The 17,839-nt window shown below is 26.1% G+C and overlaps 2 protein-coding genes across 2 annotated transcripts; one reads left to right on the top strand and one right to left on the bottom strand.

Moving 5' to 3' along the window:
* Positions 1–5,150: 5,150 nt before the first annotated feature.
* On the top strand, positions 5,151–8,289 carry LOC107064026 (uncharacterized). The gene is made up of 5 exons (XM_089178209.1): positions 5,151–5,231; positions 6,010–6,071; positions 6,160–6,710; positions 7,165–7,423; positions 7,520–8,289. The coding sequence occupies exons 1-5, from the start codon at positions 5,214–5,216 to the stop codon at positions 7,647–7,649; spliced, it is 1,020 nt and encodes a 339-aa protein (XP_089034335.1). The 5' UTR covers positions 5,151–5,213; the 3' UTR covers positions 7,650–8,289.
* A 5,769-nt stretch (positions 8,290–14,058) lies between these two features.
* Positions 14,059–16,173, bottom strand: LOC107064202 (uncharacterized). The gene is made up of 3 exons (XM_089178155.1): positions 15,749–16,173; positions 14,948–15,240; positions 14,059–14,338 (listed from the first exon to the last, which is right to left on the bottom strand). Exons 1-2 carry the CDS (start codon positions 15,793–15,795, stop codon positions 14,994–14,996), a joined length of 294 nt encoding a protein of 97 aa, XP_089034281.1. The 5' UTR covers positions 15,796–16,173; the 3' UTR covers positions 14,059–14,338; positions 14,948–14,993.
* Between the last annotated feature and the right edge of the window lie 1,666 nt (positions 16,174–17,839).

Here is a 17,839-nt window from a genome sequence, read left to right as displayed (position 1 = left end):
AGACATAAGACCGGTTGTGCTCTTGAAAGTTGAGAAAGTTTGTTCGCTTGCTTGCTTGCTTGCTTGCAACAAGATGTGCTACCAACTTTATATCGAACATCGTTTAGTCCATTATTTCTTTGCTGGTTTTTTAATCGGACGAATAATCATGAAAGAAAAAGAAAGACAGAAATAGAAAATGACCAAAGTCTTTTTTTTGTGTAAGTATATTTAATGGAAAAATTACGTGAAAGGGGATGTAAAAAAAAGTTACCAACCTACGTCATCAAAAAATATCAATTACTTTCTTTTTTCTTTTTTTTTTTTTTAAGATATTTCTGATGAAATTAGAACACGATTGGAGGTGAAGGTTAATAAATTTAATGAGACAAAAATTACACAATTAAGCGAAAGATGTTATTGAAGGGTGGGTGGGTGTTGAAAAAATGTTTAAAATGATTTAAAAAAAGAAAAATACATGAATTATTTTCTCTCAAATATTTTGGTAAGTAAATTTAATTAATTTAAAATTAGGAAATGATAAGACAGGAAGCTCGTTAAATTTATAATCAAATAATAAATTAACGAAAGTTGGAAATAGAGTATTTTGAGAATTTTCGGACTACTTTCAATAATTTCTTTTTTTTGTTATTAATATTCCTTTTGCACACCTCATGGTTTTATATATATATATATGTGTATATGTATCTTATGTAGGTGAGTATACTAATTGTAAGTATAGTTTCACGAATAATTAAGTTATTCGCGATAGACCGTAACCTTGAAATAATTGGCATTATCATTTAATGAAAAAAGAAAGTTTAATTTAGAAATTTTGAACAAAATTTCATAAAATGTTACTCTTTATTATTATTATTTTTTTTTTTAAATTCTTTATAAAGAATTATAATTAAAATGTTTTATGACACTTTGAAAACTATAATTATTATATACATACAACAATATAATTATACATATATATATATATGTAAATATATGTATTTAAAGATAGAACAATTTTGATTTTAAATGAAATTTTCAAACAATTGTGCAAGACGACTTTTTGTGAAATATTTTACGTAATTAAATCAGTCGTAATTATATGTAAACATTTACGTACATAAGTTCGATTACATTTAAACCATATTACAACACTAAAACGTTAGATCAAACTAGTTGAACTCACTTTTGGCTTTATTAACCTAAAGCTACCATTTAAAGTAAAGTTTCTTATTACTAGTCAGTCCAGTTATTGCTTAATTACATTTATAATAAATATTACGACATATATACAATATAACATTGAAACGAGTTAATTAAAATTTTGCATTGAATAATACAATAAATAATAATTAATAAAATTTAAAAAAATTCCAGACAAATTGTTTAATACAAGTGAAAAGAAATTTTAGAATCATCATTATTATTATTATCAATGAAATATTATTATTTATATATTATTTAATCTAAATTGAAATGAAAAGTAAAATTGAAGAAAAAAAAATAAGAAAATATAAAAGAAAAATCACGAAGAACAGAATAAAGAAAAAATGTCATAAATAATTAAAACAAAATGAAAAAAAAATCATTCAAAATTGATTAGTATTATTCACATAATATTACATACAAATAAGTAATAAAAAATAACATTGAAAATAGAAATAAAAAGAAACCAAAAAAAAAAAACAAGAATAAAATCAATCGCATTTACGTAAGAAAAAAAATATGAAAAAAAAGAAAATTAAAAATAAAATTACAAAAAAATCAAAATCAAAATTCAAAAGAATAGAAAATCCAATACTAAGAAATCATGACGTGCAATAAATGTAGATAAATAAATAGAGAGAGAGAAAGAGAGAAAAGAGTATACACACTTGCAAAAGACAAAAAAAAAACTCAATATGACTATAAGAAAAATCAATTGTAAAGTTTCACTCTAACATTAATTAAAGAAAATATTTAGTAAAAGTATTACCGATAATGGAAATTAAAGGTGTGTCTAGTTCTAACAAGTAAAAAACGAGTGATATAATCTATATATATCGTGCCAATGGCAACATTGTCAAGGCCAATTGGTATCTTGATCGGGAGAAAAGGAACAAACCATAAAGGTGCACTTACTGGAATTTATCAGACACGTCTGAAACGTTAAAAAGGAAAAGAGTGAAAGGATTATTCGTGAGAAACTTATCTCTTTCTCTCTTGTATTACCATATCATACTTTGTTTAAGTTAACTTTATACTCTCTTTCTCTTATTGAAGTGAAAACTTCTTTAGAATAGAAATGGGTGGTGATTCAGGCAACGAACCGGTAGATGGCGAGGTAACGGAGCCTGTATACGGATAGGCAACGGAGCGATGGGCCCCACTGTGCAAGGGCCCCACGATTTTTATTGCTTAAATTTGGAAAAGTGTACTTTTTATCAGCTATTCCACCCAGAGACCATACTGGTGATCTTTATTATATATGGCAATAATATTATAATAAATAAATCTTATAATTATCTTACACTTGAAACTGTACATTCGTCTCATTCTCTCGAAACTTAGATTTTGGAATGTTTCACTTCTAACACGTGTGATCTGCACACATGTTTCTTATTATTTTCTTTCATTTATGTACATCTCATGCTATAGCACGCGTGCGTTACTTACTTACTTTCTATTTCGATTGCAAGCCGCAGAGAGAAACGTGGTGAACGATCATAAGGAGATCTATAAAGCAGATAGATCTGAAGATCTACAACAACGGTTATTCCCTTTCCCTCCTCCTCCTCCTCCTCCTCCTCCTCCTCCACCTCCTCTACCTCACCCCTCCTCGTCATGATCATAACTCTTTCCAACCAACCAACCAAGCAACCAACCTAAGTCGATCATTATCGCGAATCAAAAGTATTAAAATGGGAGATGGAAGACAAATCACCGTTTGCTGCGTTCTTTCACGCGCATGCATTCCGGAACGAGGAAAAGTTAAATGCCGGTAAAAGGAATTTCCACATGAAATTTTCGAATTAACAATTTCATCGAGCTATCTAATTTCTTATAAACATATATTATACATTGTAGAGATATGTGAGTGTATAATATATGTATAATATATGTAAAAGAAAAAGTGTCGAGTATGAAATGATAGAAAGTAATACGATGTGACATTTGTCAAGTTAAAAAACTGTTATATAAATTAATTCGTGGGTGTTTAATTTGTCGTGAAAAATTGATTACAAGATAATTAATCGTTATTAAAATTACATATGTTCCATGTCGTTGGTAAATTATCATTTAATCTCTAATTAGGTGTATATAATTTAAACATGATATGTGTGTATCAATTGAATTTCTTTTTTTTTTTAATAAAATTTATATTTTTCTTATTTTGATTTATTCGTAGGGGTTCTGCCTTTTTCTTTCTTTTTTTTTTTTTTTTTTAATAACAAAAATTTGCTTCTTGTCGTTAGTAAATTATCTTTAATTTCTAATTAGGTGTATATAATTTAAAAGTGATATGTGTGTTTTTAATAAAATTTATATTTTTTTATTTATTTATGTGGGTTCTGCTTTTTTTCTTCTTCTTCTTCTTTTTTTTTTTTTAAATAGCAAAAAAACAGATCGTAACGAACGAAATTTCTTCTATAGAGACCTTTGTATTATTATACTGTAATAAAAAAAATTTCACGATGCGAATGTGAATTGCCGACAAACAATAGTAATCTCTTTTTCTTTTCTTTTCTTTCTTTTTTCTTGTTCTTATAAAGAAAGTATAAAATCATTTCAAACAACTGGTATTTTAACGAACATATTAAACGAACACATATTACTTTTTAACGAAATAGTAGATTTCGAGGACGAATCTCGAATATGATCTTACTACCTGTCGATCATTTTCTTTCTCTTTTAACGAGATCAATTCATGTTTTTTTCTCTACTTCTTTTTTCTTTTTACTTAGCAATGTGTTATCCGATGCGTTATATGTATCTCTTTCTATATCTATATTAGAAAATATTAGATTTAGATCCGAAAGGATATGTATGTGTATGCGCATTCGAATTTACGCTCATCTCGTGTTTCCTTTTCACACGATATGCGATGGTCTCTTCGTGCCAATGTCCTGTGCTCTTACTTCTCGATTTCGAGAAACCATTCGTCCGCCGTTGATCTTTATTATCGATGGGCTGAAAGTAGAAATCGTTTCTTTATGAATATTCAACGGTAATATTGCTACTAACATACACATTTCTAACATACACATTTACATTTGTATTTTAGTATCCTTCATTGTTTTTGTTTCAATGTATGCAATTGTTTTATTTCAAATTATTTATTATTTTTGAAATATTCAAAAAAAAAAATATAAAAATGGTATAGATAATTACTGAAAGAATGATATTTTAATCGTTGTATAATAATTACATTAAAAAAAAAAACAAAGTAATTAAAATTAGTACACGTATTTTATCTCACCTATCAACCAATGCTAAACGTTAAATACGTTACGTATTCAAAGCTTAAGTTTACATGATTAAATATTACTACATCTATTTAGAAATTATTTGCTTAGAAAACAAAACAAAAAATTCAAAATAAAAGATAGTACATATCTCTTATCCAATACTCAAAGATACGGAAGCTTTACTCGGGATGACGTATTTTAATGCCTCAGGCATTAATTTCTCTAATCATTTTGAAAAATCATCGTACAGGTTTTTAGAAAATCTTCTCAATACATATATATCATACATACATGTATATCATCTCTGTATATCATGTATATATTCATATATATCATACATACATGTATATCATTTTTATATATCATGTATATATATATATCATTTTTGTATATCATGTATATGTATTCATGTATTAAAGTTAAGTTACTTGTCTGTTTGAGTATTGAGAGAAAGAGAATTTGCACAAACACATTAAAACTTACTCATACGTTTCCTCCTTCTCTTCCTACTGGTGTACCGGTATTGCTTGTTTGGGCTTACAGGTGGGATCAACGCTCATCGTGTATCTCATCCCCCACCATTTGACTATCTTGTCCTTCCGGTGCTTCCTCCAGGTCAATCTATATAGCCGGCACTGTTACTGGCTATATATGACAGTGTCTATCGGTACGTCGAACAGAGCTGATCAGGAACAAGTTACTACTGACTATAAGGAAGAGACTATTAAGTGATTTTTATTTATTTTCATCTCTCCTTCAATCATCATCATCATCATCATCATCATCATGGAGATCAGAATCATCGTAAGATCAAATCATTCAATACGATTTCAGATTTATATTAACCCTTATCGATCGTCAAGTTTTTATATCGATGATTATATCAATTGTAAATTGTTTTTGATAAATATGCAACTATATTAGTTACTATTATTACAATAATTTATTTATTATTTTTTTTTTAAGGTCTACCACAAATTTTTATTTTTAACTGACTTATCACGTGCCTATCAACGATAAGGGTTGATATTTGCACGAAGGGAAATTTGAGATCTTTTTAGATTAAAATTAGATTCAATTGTCGAATTTGAAAAAATTTTTTTGGATCATTTATTCAAATCCATTATATTTTAACACACTTAATTGTTTTTTCAAATATTTATTTAATATTTTTTAACGATTACGAATGAACTCTTTTGATTGATCTTAGTAGTTTATTAAAAATTGTTCTTCTGAATTCTTTTTTTTGTAATTACTTTCTCCCCCTTATTCATGGAGTTAAAGTTACTTTTCTATAAAAAACCTTTTCTCATACACACATACTATATTTCTAAAAAGGTTATATCTTTTACCATGAACACTTTTTATCGAACGGGTCACCCCGTATATGTATTAACCATCGTTTCTTGACATTAGTAATCTTATGGGAACTAGTTTTTCAACTTGTAGTTTGATCGATGACAATTTTATTACATTATTATATCGATTAGTGAACAACTAATTTAAAGATTGACAAATTAATTGAATTAATGATTATAAATAAGTAATTGACTTTACTTGTATCTTTTTTTTTTTCTTACAGATAAAAACATTTCTTCTATTCAATTGTTTGGCGATAACTTTGGCTACCTTTGGCAAAGAACAGTAAGCACTTTTTTGAAGAAAAAAAAAGTATCATAATCAATTAAGAAACATAAAAATAAGTATAATAATTGTATTTTTCAATTCATAGTGTTCATATAAGAATTCACGTGCCCGAATTGATTCAACATCACGAGAAAAAGGTTATCAAATATGAGGAACATGGCGGACACGATGATGGTGGTGGGGGTGATCACCATGTAGAAATAACAAGCCCAGGAATCGGTGACCTCGGTGGTGGTGGTGGTGGTGGCCATGGGGGAGGTTTTGGTGGAGGCCACGGAGGTGGATTTGGGGGAGGTCACGGTGGGGGTGGATTTGGAGGTGGCCATGGGGGTGGATTTGGGGGAGGTCACGTAATAGTTCACCACTCGTCAGGAGGATTTGGGGGTGGTGGTCATGGCGGAGGCGGTGGATTTGGAGGTGGTCATGGGGGAGATATTGGTGGTGGTTATGGAGGAGGAGGAGGAGGAGGATTTGGAGGTGGTCATGGGGGAGATATAGGTGGTGGTTATGGGGGTGGACACGGAGGTGGACATACGGTTAGTTTGAGCGGAGGATTCGTCACACTCGGAGGTGGTGGTGGTGGTGGCGGTGGCCATGACCTTGGTGGAGACTTTGGTGGTCACGGTGGTTTCGGAGGTAAGATAATCGGATTGGATAATAATAAAAATAAAAAGAAGAAGAAGAAGAAGAACAAAAAAATATTATTTTTTTTTTATAGAATTGAATATGATGAAAATAACAATTGCAATAAATGCAAGATCAATTGTGAATTGATTTTGAAACGAGTCCATACAACTGGACAAGTTGTTCTCTTCTTACATCCTTTCACGTCAAATTTTCGAGGATGACGTTGGTAGAAAGAAACCAGTTTCACGAACTTTCTCCAATTACCTCGACCATAACCCTATTTCCAATGATTACCAGATTATTTGATCGTTACCTTTTGATCACTCTCCCTCTCGGTGTTCGATAAGAAATTCATATTATTATGATAATAATTTACGTTATACACTTAACTAGTATTTTATAATCATTGATAATATTTATCAATTATTATAATTCTTATCAATAATAATCTCATTTCTTCTAGGTGGCCACGGAGATATCATAGAAAGCAGTCACAGTAGTGGCGGTGGTGGTGGTGGTGGTTATAGTTATGGTGGAGGTGGCTACGGTGGTGGTGGTGGTGGTGGTGGTGGTGGTTTTGATCACGGAGGACACAGTTTTGGAGGTGGTGCTAGTTTCAGTAGTTATGGCGGTGGTTATGGTGGTGGTGGTGGTGGTGGAGATGATCATTCCATTAGTTCAAGTAGTTATGGTAACAGTATCTCCTCCGATTTTGGAAGCAGGTAATTTTTTTTTTATCTTCAAATTAAACTGCAAATCCTATCGATGATTAAAAAAAAGAAACAATTATAATAATTATTTAAAATTATTTTTCTTAGCGGACACGGAGGAAGTAGTTACAGTTCGGGAGGTGGTTTCGATTCTTACTCATCCGGTGGACACTCATCGTACAGTGGTGGAGGAGGAGGAGGTGGAGGTGGACACGGTGGTTTCGCGGGTTATCCTTAATGGAAAATAATAGTCATAGAAATTCTACTTCTCCATTTTTTTTTTTTTTAATATCTTCATGGTGATGAACACAAATATTGTTTTTATTCAACATCGACCAACTTTTGGAATCCCCCTTCTCACCTTTTAAAGAAACTTTCACCATGATTGATCGATTCTTCAAATATATTATTCGTCTTGACGTATCGGATTCTTAATTTTGTTAAATTATTTGCAAAAGAATTCCGATGAAGGTTCAAGAAAACGTTGATCAAGATTTTTGTCCAATAATCCACGCGTAGAAAATTATTTTGAATTTTTTTTGTTAACAAAGCGTTGGTTCATGTTACATTGTAATAATTGCAAATTTCATCTTGTAAATATCCCATTCCTTTTTTTTTATCCTCTCTAACTTCAAACGTATTTCATTTATAACGTCAGTAGTTTTTATATTATTAACACGAATTGTTGTTGTTTTTTTTTTTTTTCATTTATCACTTGACTGTGTTGTGCGACTGCGAATGCATGTTTTATAGAGATTTGTATGGTTTTTATTTTCTTTTGTTTTTTTTTTTTTTAATTTAATCTACGTGCATCGTCAGTAAGAATGTTATGTTAATTACTTTAACTGCACCTGTGTAAGAGAATCATTTCTGTAAATAATTACAAATATTGTTGACTGTAATAAACATTTTTTTTATACGTTTGTAAAAAATCCAACTTCGTTTTATATCTCCTCCTAATTATTCAATCTTTAAGAATAAGAATAATATTCAATAAAAAAAAAAAAATAGAGAAGATAATAAATAATTTTTGATACGTATGATAGATCATAAATTAATTAATTAATTAGAAAAAAAGATTCAATAAAAAAATTGAATTAAATTAATAATAAACATGAATACTTGCTCGTTGTGTTGATATCTTTCGATGATCGTCTTTACAAGCATTGAAATCTTTCGATCATTGTCAATACATGCATTGAAATCTCTCGATAATCGATTTTATTTTACTAATTAATTGATACACACTTCTTTTATGTTACTAATTTAATCAAACTTTCTTTGATTTGACATCATTATCGTCAGATTAATTGGAAAAATAACAAAAGTAAACGACGATAAATCTAGGAAGTAATTATTTTAAATAATAAAAGAGGTAAAAAGAAAGATAGATGCACGCATATACACACACACATTTATTAAGTAAAAAAAAGAGAGAGAGAGAGAGAGAGAAAAAATGTGAAAATCCGTTTAATTATAAATACATGCAATTTAGTAATTTCAAAATAAAATGATTAATGGTTTAAGCGTAATTTCCAAGATTATTCGATAAAAAGGATTATCTGATTGATTCATTTAAATGATACGTAGATGTATATAATTCTTATTAGATATTATAAAGAATTTATTTGAAATGGAAAGTAAGCGGAAAGTGAAAGAGTCGATCGTGAGATGGACATACGATTTCACTTTGCTTCACCATGTTAGTATTCTCTCTTTCTCTCTCTCTCTTTCTCTTCTTTTATTTTAAACGATTCCGAAGAGTTCGATGCTACTACTTATAAAAGGTAAAAGCATTTTGTGCATGTAATCGAACCACGAAAGGATTAATCTTGTTAATCTTAATGAGTACAAATTTGTATTAGTCTCTATGGACGATAAATAACCAATTTTCTTTTCTAAATTACAATATATATATATATATATATATATATATATATATAGAATTTATTATATTAATTATAATATATATAATTATTAATTATAGTATATATAGTTATATTAAATTGTTATATTTATATTTTATATTATTATATTTATTATTAAATTATTATATTTATTTATTATATTAATTTATATATATATATATATATATATATATATATATATAATTGAAAAGTTTATTTGTGAATTGAATTAATTACTATAAAGAACGATTATCCTTTAACGTAATCAGAGTAGATCGATGGAAAGTATTTTTTGTGATGCAAATACTATAGTACAAAGTTAGATAAAATTCTTTTTATTATAAGATGATATTTAAGAATTAATTACTATTGACAAAATTAACATAAAGAAATTTGAAACGTATTAATATAATATTTATTATTATTGTATTTAGAAATTTATGAAGCATGTAATAAAAATTCTTCGACCATAAGTGTAACATTAATTTATCATTAATTCATAAATATGTTATATTTAATTTTATAATTTAATATTATTAAACTTAAAAACTCTTGGACCATGGTGTAAAATTAATTTTTTCCTAATTCGTAGATTTATTATATTTAATTTTATAGTTTAATGTTAATTATCTAATATAAGATTTTTGTTATTAATAAATATGTGAATAGCAATAAAGATGCATATTTGTCAAAACATTATCATAATTATTGTATCAATAAGGCGTAAAAAAATATTTGTCATTTAAATGTGTTAAATTTAATTATTAAGAAAATAAATTGTTTTTTTTTTTTATATATTATTTTTTATATATTAATATTTATATATTATTATATAACAATTAAAAATATCAATAAAGTATTTGAATACTAAAATTTAGGAAAAAAATAAAAGAAGAAACATTCCAAAAGTAAATTTTATTTTTACGATCATCGAATGATGGTAGTCATTTATATTTATTCATATTTATGCATTTCATATATTTACAAAAGTTCGTTTCAATAAAAATTATTATGATTGCAATAAACACACGTAGATTTAACTTTCGAATAATCAGGAAGTGTCATTGAGTTCGTCAATAGTTTTCTTTCTTTTTTATAGTTTTGTATCATTTTGTATTATTTAACGATGTCAATTAGATACAGAAAGTTTAAAGCATATATTTCAGAAAAATGTATACGATTAACACAACTTTAATTATATATATATATATATGTGTAAACATTTATTAATTATTTATCAGATTAGACAAGAGAGAGAGAGAGAGAGAGAGAGAAAGAGAGAATACAAGATGCCGAATAATAAATAATTACAATCAGAAATAATCGCAAATGGAAAACGTAACTTTCACCTTATATGATATTTCATGAAACTTCATTTAAAAATTTATTAACATAATCTTTTACCATTCAGATTTCAAATCACGATTTAGATCATTTGATAGATATCGATCGTTGATTAATCAAAATCAATGTTAATTAATTAGGATTATCGATTTCAAATCAAATTTTTCTGTTTAATCATAAATTTACAAATTAGAGATTACAATTATTGAAATAAGATTTTTCCAAATATTTTTTTTAACCCCTTAAGCAGCACACTCGAGTTTACCCTAAACCGGCCGATTTCCGCACGGCGTATTTTTCTTTATATTTTTATGGTTTTTTACACTCAAATATAATAGAAAATTGAATGTGAGAGTAAAGAAAAAGAATCTTAAGTTTTATTGATATTATTTATCATTTAAAAGCTATAACAATTATATTTATTTATTAATAAAATATAACCTTTTTTTTCCATGGAAAACAAAATCCAAAATTAACATAAAAATATTCATTATTTCTGTATTTTCTTTTTTTTTTAATCTTTTGATCAAAACAATGATTCTAAGCTATGCTTTTATGAAAAAAAAAAAACAAAAAAAAAAAGATTTTTTTTGGGCCATTTTTTTTTTCTTCAAAATAATTGCTGCTCAAAGGGGTTTATTAGCCGAGAAATCAAAGGTGTGAATTATTTAGAATAATTATTGTTTATATTATATATTTATACAGAATATAATATATTATATCGAATATAACATTACGACAATGTGTATGGTTGAATTATGCGTAATTGGAGCTCGAGAAAGTGGCCGATACGAGATGAGGAACCAAAACTCTTCTCCAAGGACCATTTTCTCTGAGTCATGAAATACAAAGTAAATTATGTATATGAGTATGTATATATGTATATATACATATATAATTCTTTGTGAAAGTTCTTCAACTCATACTGTATATCATCTAATGTGGGTGTGATAATAATGTGACATTTACCATGAGAATAATTTAATTTTCGCATTCTTATGTTATACTTTGTTACTTTGCTATTTTGCGTTCCCATAAAAATTTTAACAATTGAATTATGACCCAGAAAGAAATTTATTGTCACATCCGGTTTGTTTTTTTTCAGAGATAACATTAATTGAAATTTTGGATTTTAATTTGTTGTTTTTTTTTTTTTTTTTTTGACGAGTACATTCGTGTATTGTTTTTAAATTAGAATGGGAATAAAGTATTGAAGATATGAGAAATAAATTTGACAAATGATTATTTAAACAAATACGCGTATGCATTTAAATGATTATCAACAAACGTGAATGATAATTGAAGTAAAATTAATTAGAAAATGAAGAATAATGATATTTATATAATAATTAATTAGATTGTAAAATAAATTCAATAATTGTATTGAAATTATAATTAAGAAAAAAACAAAAGTAAATGAAAATGAATAAATTTTGGTTTTATTTATAAAAAAAAAAAAAACAAATATTAAATTAACAATTAAATCGAATGAGATCGAAGAAGTAATGTGATTTAAAAAAAAAAAAAAAATAATAAAAAAAAGGGTTGCAAATATTCAAATCAATTTAACCAATTTTGCTTTTAGAAATGAGATTTTTGATCAAAAATTTGTAGTAGCTACGACAATGCGGGCCTATAGAGGGGCCCAAGGGGTCTACGTGTAATCGCAAGTGAGAGCAGAGTATTGAAGGTGGGGCAGTGTTAAGGAAGCAAAACATTTTGTACGTTCATATTCCGTTCACTGATTGTTTCCGTTTATAAGGCTTGCAAGGTAAGTGACTTTTAGTTATTTACTTGAAGTCGTTTGACTCGAGTAGACGTTCCGGAGAAGAAAAATGTTGAAACTACGAAGATCCGTGGGTGTCTTATTATATGGATCTTATTATTATTATTTCATCATATCTTTTTTTTTTATTTAAAAAAAAACATTATTATATTAAATAATAATAATAATTATTATTAATATAATTAATGTATTAATATATATTAATACATTAATTAAATTATTATTTTTTTTTTTAATATTTTTTTATATTTTTTATTTTATTTTATTATACTTTATATAATATATTAATATTATTATATATTATATATTTATTTTATTTACTTTACTTATACCATACGATCATTTTTATGATCATAAAAATTTTATATTGCATATAGTAATGAATTAAATTTTAAATTAAGATTTAAAAAAAACAATATCAATTAATTAATTAAACAGTTAATATTATCTTTCATTTATTCTAATATTTTTTTTAATTAATGTAATATTAAAAAAATGAAACAAAGAAGAACAAAATTAGTACCTGCCGAATAAGAAACTTTTTTAAGATTGTAAATTTTAAAAATTTAATTTAAAATTTAAAACACAAAATTAAAACAATGTTAAAATTATAATTCTGGTATTTTAATCTTTTGTTGAACGAATAAACAACTAATCGATGTAAAATAAAGCAAAATATAAAAAACAAAAGGACTCATTGTATATCAAATTATACGTGTCGATATATCGATCATCATAATTCTCGAATAATAAATAATAATAAAATATTTTCTCTTTTGTTTTATATAATTTATTTTATATTTTTATTGAATTCAATTTTATTCTTTAAATACTTCATTATCATATATATATTATGATTATTTTTCAGATTCTATTTCTAATGGTGTTCACAATGGCATTGGTAACATCGATGCCTAATCCAGATGGTGGTGGACACGAGCAGTAAATGATTTATAAATATCGTTTAAAAAATTATTAAATAAATCTTTCAAATTCATTAATTTTCAATATCATTTTCAGTACGCACTTTATAATACACGTGCCACATTTTATCCATAAACATCATCATACGCACGTTAAGAAAATTTATATACCGGTAAAATCACACGATGATGATCATCATCATGAATACGAGGAAGATGGATGGTGAAAACAAGAAGAAAAAAAAGAGACAAAACAAAAAAATTAAGAAAAATGGATCGATTTACTTAGTTTCAAACTTAGATTCTTCTCCAAACGTTGTTACTATTGTTAATTATTATTATTAATTTTACGCTATATTATTTATGTCAATTGTTATATTATTAATAAATTGTTGAATATTTTCTTCCATTAAATTTTCATTACCTATCTCAATTTTTTGTTTTGTTTCAATTCTATTAATTCCATTTTTTTTTTTTTTAGATAACATTGTAGTGAATATTATGTTTATAAAAAATGTTTATGATGCATACTTAGTGTTAATTTTTAATTTGTATCGTTGTTATGACTATTGTTAATATTTTTCTAATTAATTTAATGATTAGGCAAAGGATCCAAAAAGAAAAGAAAAAACAAATCATTGGACAATATAATTAAATAAAAATATTGTGTTTTGTTTATCAAACATTTATAATTGTAATATATAAAAATAAAATTGTGGGTTTAACATAACACAGATAAGTATATTTACAATTACAAACATACAATAATCTTCATATTGAAGATTTTGTTTTATTTCACCTAGGAAATCATTTAAATGTAAGATTTCGTATGGTATGGTATTATCGATAGATCGATATCATCTATTTTGTACTGATCACTTCGAAGAGTATTCTTAGAAGATTTTTATTTTATTATTATTTGAAAAATCGACGAACAATTATCTCTTGTACATTGAAATTATATAACCTGTAAAAATAAATAATTAAATTTAAAACAAACATAAAATTAAATTAAATTAAATTAAATAAAAAAAAGTACAAAAAATGTAGATTGGTCGAAAAGTTTTGAGCTTGACAATATTTTGCCCAAGTTCGAAATTTTTCAATTCATGCAATTAGCTAAATGAAAATAAAATTAGGGGAAAAAAATAAGAACATCGAATAATTTTTATTAATTTAAAAAAAAATTAATAAAATAATATAAATTATATATATATATATATATATATATATATATATATTTATAAAATATATTTGTGTATAGAAAATACTTAAAAGTATGTGTTTTGAATTATTAAAAATTATTTTCTTTTTTTTTTAGACGATATTGAAATTATGATATTTAGTTGTTAAATAAAATATTGTTTATAATGACGTAACTCAAATCTTGTAACAATAATTATAACAACAACAATGATGATGATGATGATGATGTCAACAAATTGTTGTTTTTAAATATTAATAATAATACATTCAACAAATATTGAAATAATTCAACACTCGTATGACGTTTGAACGAAAATTGAATGAAAACGATCTAATGTAAGATTATTTATAAATAAATTGAATTACATACCTAAAAATTGAAAACAAATTAATAACAACATTAGAGACCAGCAGCTCTACCACCAAGATTTTTCTTCATGAACTGGTACATGAACAGGTACGTGAACTTTTTCAACCACTGGTACTGGTACATGAACCTTTTCAACTACAGGTACTGGTACATGAACCTTTTCTACGTGGTGTACAGGATACGGTATGGGTACTGGTACCTTTTTAACATGATGAACTGGTACATGAACCTTTTTCACGTGATGATGATGTACCGTATGTACATGATACGGTACATGAATTACATGATGAGAACTATAATTGACAAAATTAGTTGTTCATATTTTTTTTTGTTTGTTTTTTTTTGTTTTTTCAATTAAAACTAAATAAGTAAAAAACTAAAACTAGAAAATGTTAATAAGAAATATATAAAAAAAAAGAAAATAAATTATAGGAATGCAGATGGATGATAAAATAAAAATAATATAAAATTAATAATAAATTAATAGAAAAATAAATGAAAAAAAAAATTGATTAGAAATTAAAATAAAATTATATTAGATAAATACAATTTACAAATATATTATGCAAAATAATTATAAAAAAAAAAACCATAAAACAAAGTTATAAAATAATTTAAATAAAAATAATATTGTAAATAATTGAAATAATTGAATTTAAATAACAACATTCACGGTATTTGATATTTTACATTTTTTTTTTGTTTTTTTTTTATAAATCATTTTCGATAAATTCAAAATGAAATGATAATAAATTTATGAATAATGAATAAGATCGGATTATTTTTGTGTGTAAAACTTACTGGCCATGATAACCAGGTACGGGTGAAGCCAAAGTAATAGCCAACATTCCAAACACGAACGCCTGAAATACGATTGTGAATTTGTGATTATCACCATAAGGAGGTAAATCGAGCTTGTGTACACACTCGTTGCATTGGTTATCGAAATGCAAGACAGCATTTTTTTTTTTTACGAACGTTTCACTGTTGTACTTCTCATAAGTACATATACATATGTATTTCGCATTACGAGAACGTGAAAATATTTCCTTTTTTTTTCTTGGAGAGATCGTTCTCGTTTGTTCTAATTTTTTTTTTTTTACAATCTATAATTGTGTCAATTCTTATGATAGTGGTCGACTAATGATCCACTAATAATAAGTGGTTAAAATAAGAGAAAAAAAATTGTCCTAATTTTTATGGGAAAATTACAATGAAATTAACATCGGAAAATTATCTTCAATTTAATCAGTCATTTTGTAGAAGAAAAAAGATCACAAATAAAATTTGGAAAAATAAAACATTTCATAAGAAAGAGAATATAAATAAATTAAAAAAAATCATGTACAAAAAAAAATCATGTGCAATACATGTACAAAATCATGTACATGTTCATCAGAATTCATTCATATATATTTAACAATTTTTGACAAAAAAGAAAAATAGATAAAAATAATATATTATAGAAATAATTCAAATAATAAATATCATTGGACGAAATATATTTTTTTTCGTTGCAACCCTTATCCTAAAATAACATCCAATATTTATATTTTATATGTACAAATATTATATATTATTATTATTATTATTATTATTTTAATATTAATTTTATATTTTATATTATTTATATAAATACTGAATCTATTGTTTTTGTTGCAACCCTTATCGTAAAATAATATCCAAAAACACGACATACAAAAAATTAGACAAAATTAAAGGTAGGATTCACTTAAGAAAAAAAAATATAAAATATAATTAGATATAAAAAAAAAATAATATAAAAAAAATATGAAACATAAAAATTGACTCACCACAATAATGCACGAATTCATTTTGATGAATATCTTTTTTTTACGACTTTTGACGAAAACAAGAATATATATGTATATATTATATATATATATATATATGTATTGGAATCACTGGTGAAAAAATGTTGGACAAAAATGTATGTTATTATTCTTTTTGTAACTTTTTCTTTTCGAAACGTCACAACCGATTAAAGATGGGTTCGTGTTTCTGTTCGGACTTGATTTTACGAACGTCGATACGATTCTGTCTTTGATGGCTGGGGATGTGTGCTTATAAAGGACACGTGAGTGCCTTGGCCAAAACCACCCGGTGAAAATGATATGGGTGGGGGAAAGAATCATAGTGAGACATTATGGTTATGTAAAAGCAAGGAAACGATCGGAGTTCGTTACGTATGTTTTACGTATATATATATATGTATAATAATAACACGATCTCCCAAACTGAAAAATCGTCCACATGGATCTATACATGTGTGTGTGTGCATATGTGTGTACGCACGCAAGCAAGCAAGCAAGCAAGCAAGCAAGCAAGCACGCACGCACGCACGTAATTCAAAGTATTCGGAAGAAGCTGCGTAACAGTGCGGTGCAGTTTATCATCGTAGTCGAAAGTTCCAATCAATTTCTCTATTTTATTATCCATATATAAATAAATACATTTTTATTTCAATTATAATTTTAAATAAGCACAACGATATTGTCATTGATAAAAATAAATTCATAAATTAAACGTGTATGTGAGTGTATGTGAAATATGTGATTGAATGAATATTCAAAGATCAAATTAATTAATTCTAATATTAAACAAGATAAACGATATATTGTGATTGGTAAATTAAAACAAAGAAGATATATAAACAATTATCACGTGCGTGCAAATATTTTTAACAAGTGTCTCCACATTTTGTTTTTATATGATAAAAAACAAATATATATATATATAGGAGTGCCTCGCTATGACTCTTTGTTAATAAACAAATAATATTGCGATTATAAATTGAGATATAAACTAGCTTATCTTTCAAGTTGAATGAAACTGCACAAAGTGTGCAAAATTTTATTCAAATTAGTTCAG

Source organism: Polistes dominula, unplaced genomic scaffold (assembly GCF_049000335.1).
Source record: "Polistes dominula isolate Pdom_NZ unplaced genomic scaffold, Pdom_raw_medaka contig_77, whole genome shotgun sequence".
NCBI classification, from domain to species: domain Eukaryota; kingdom Metazoa; phylum Arthropoda; class Insecta; order Hymenoptera; family Vespidae; genus Polistes; species Polistes dominula.
Note: the sequence above shows the minus strand (reverse complement) of the source record. Positions and strands in the feature narration are given on the sequence as shown.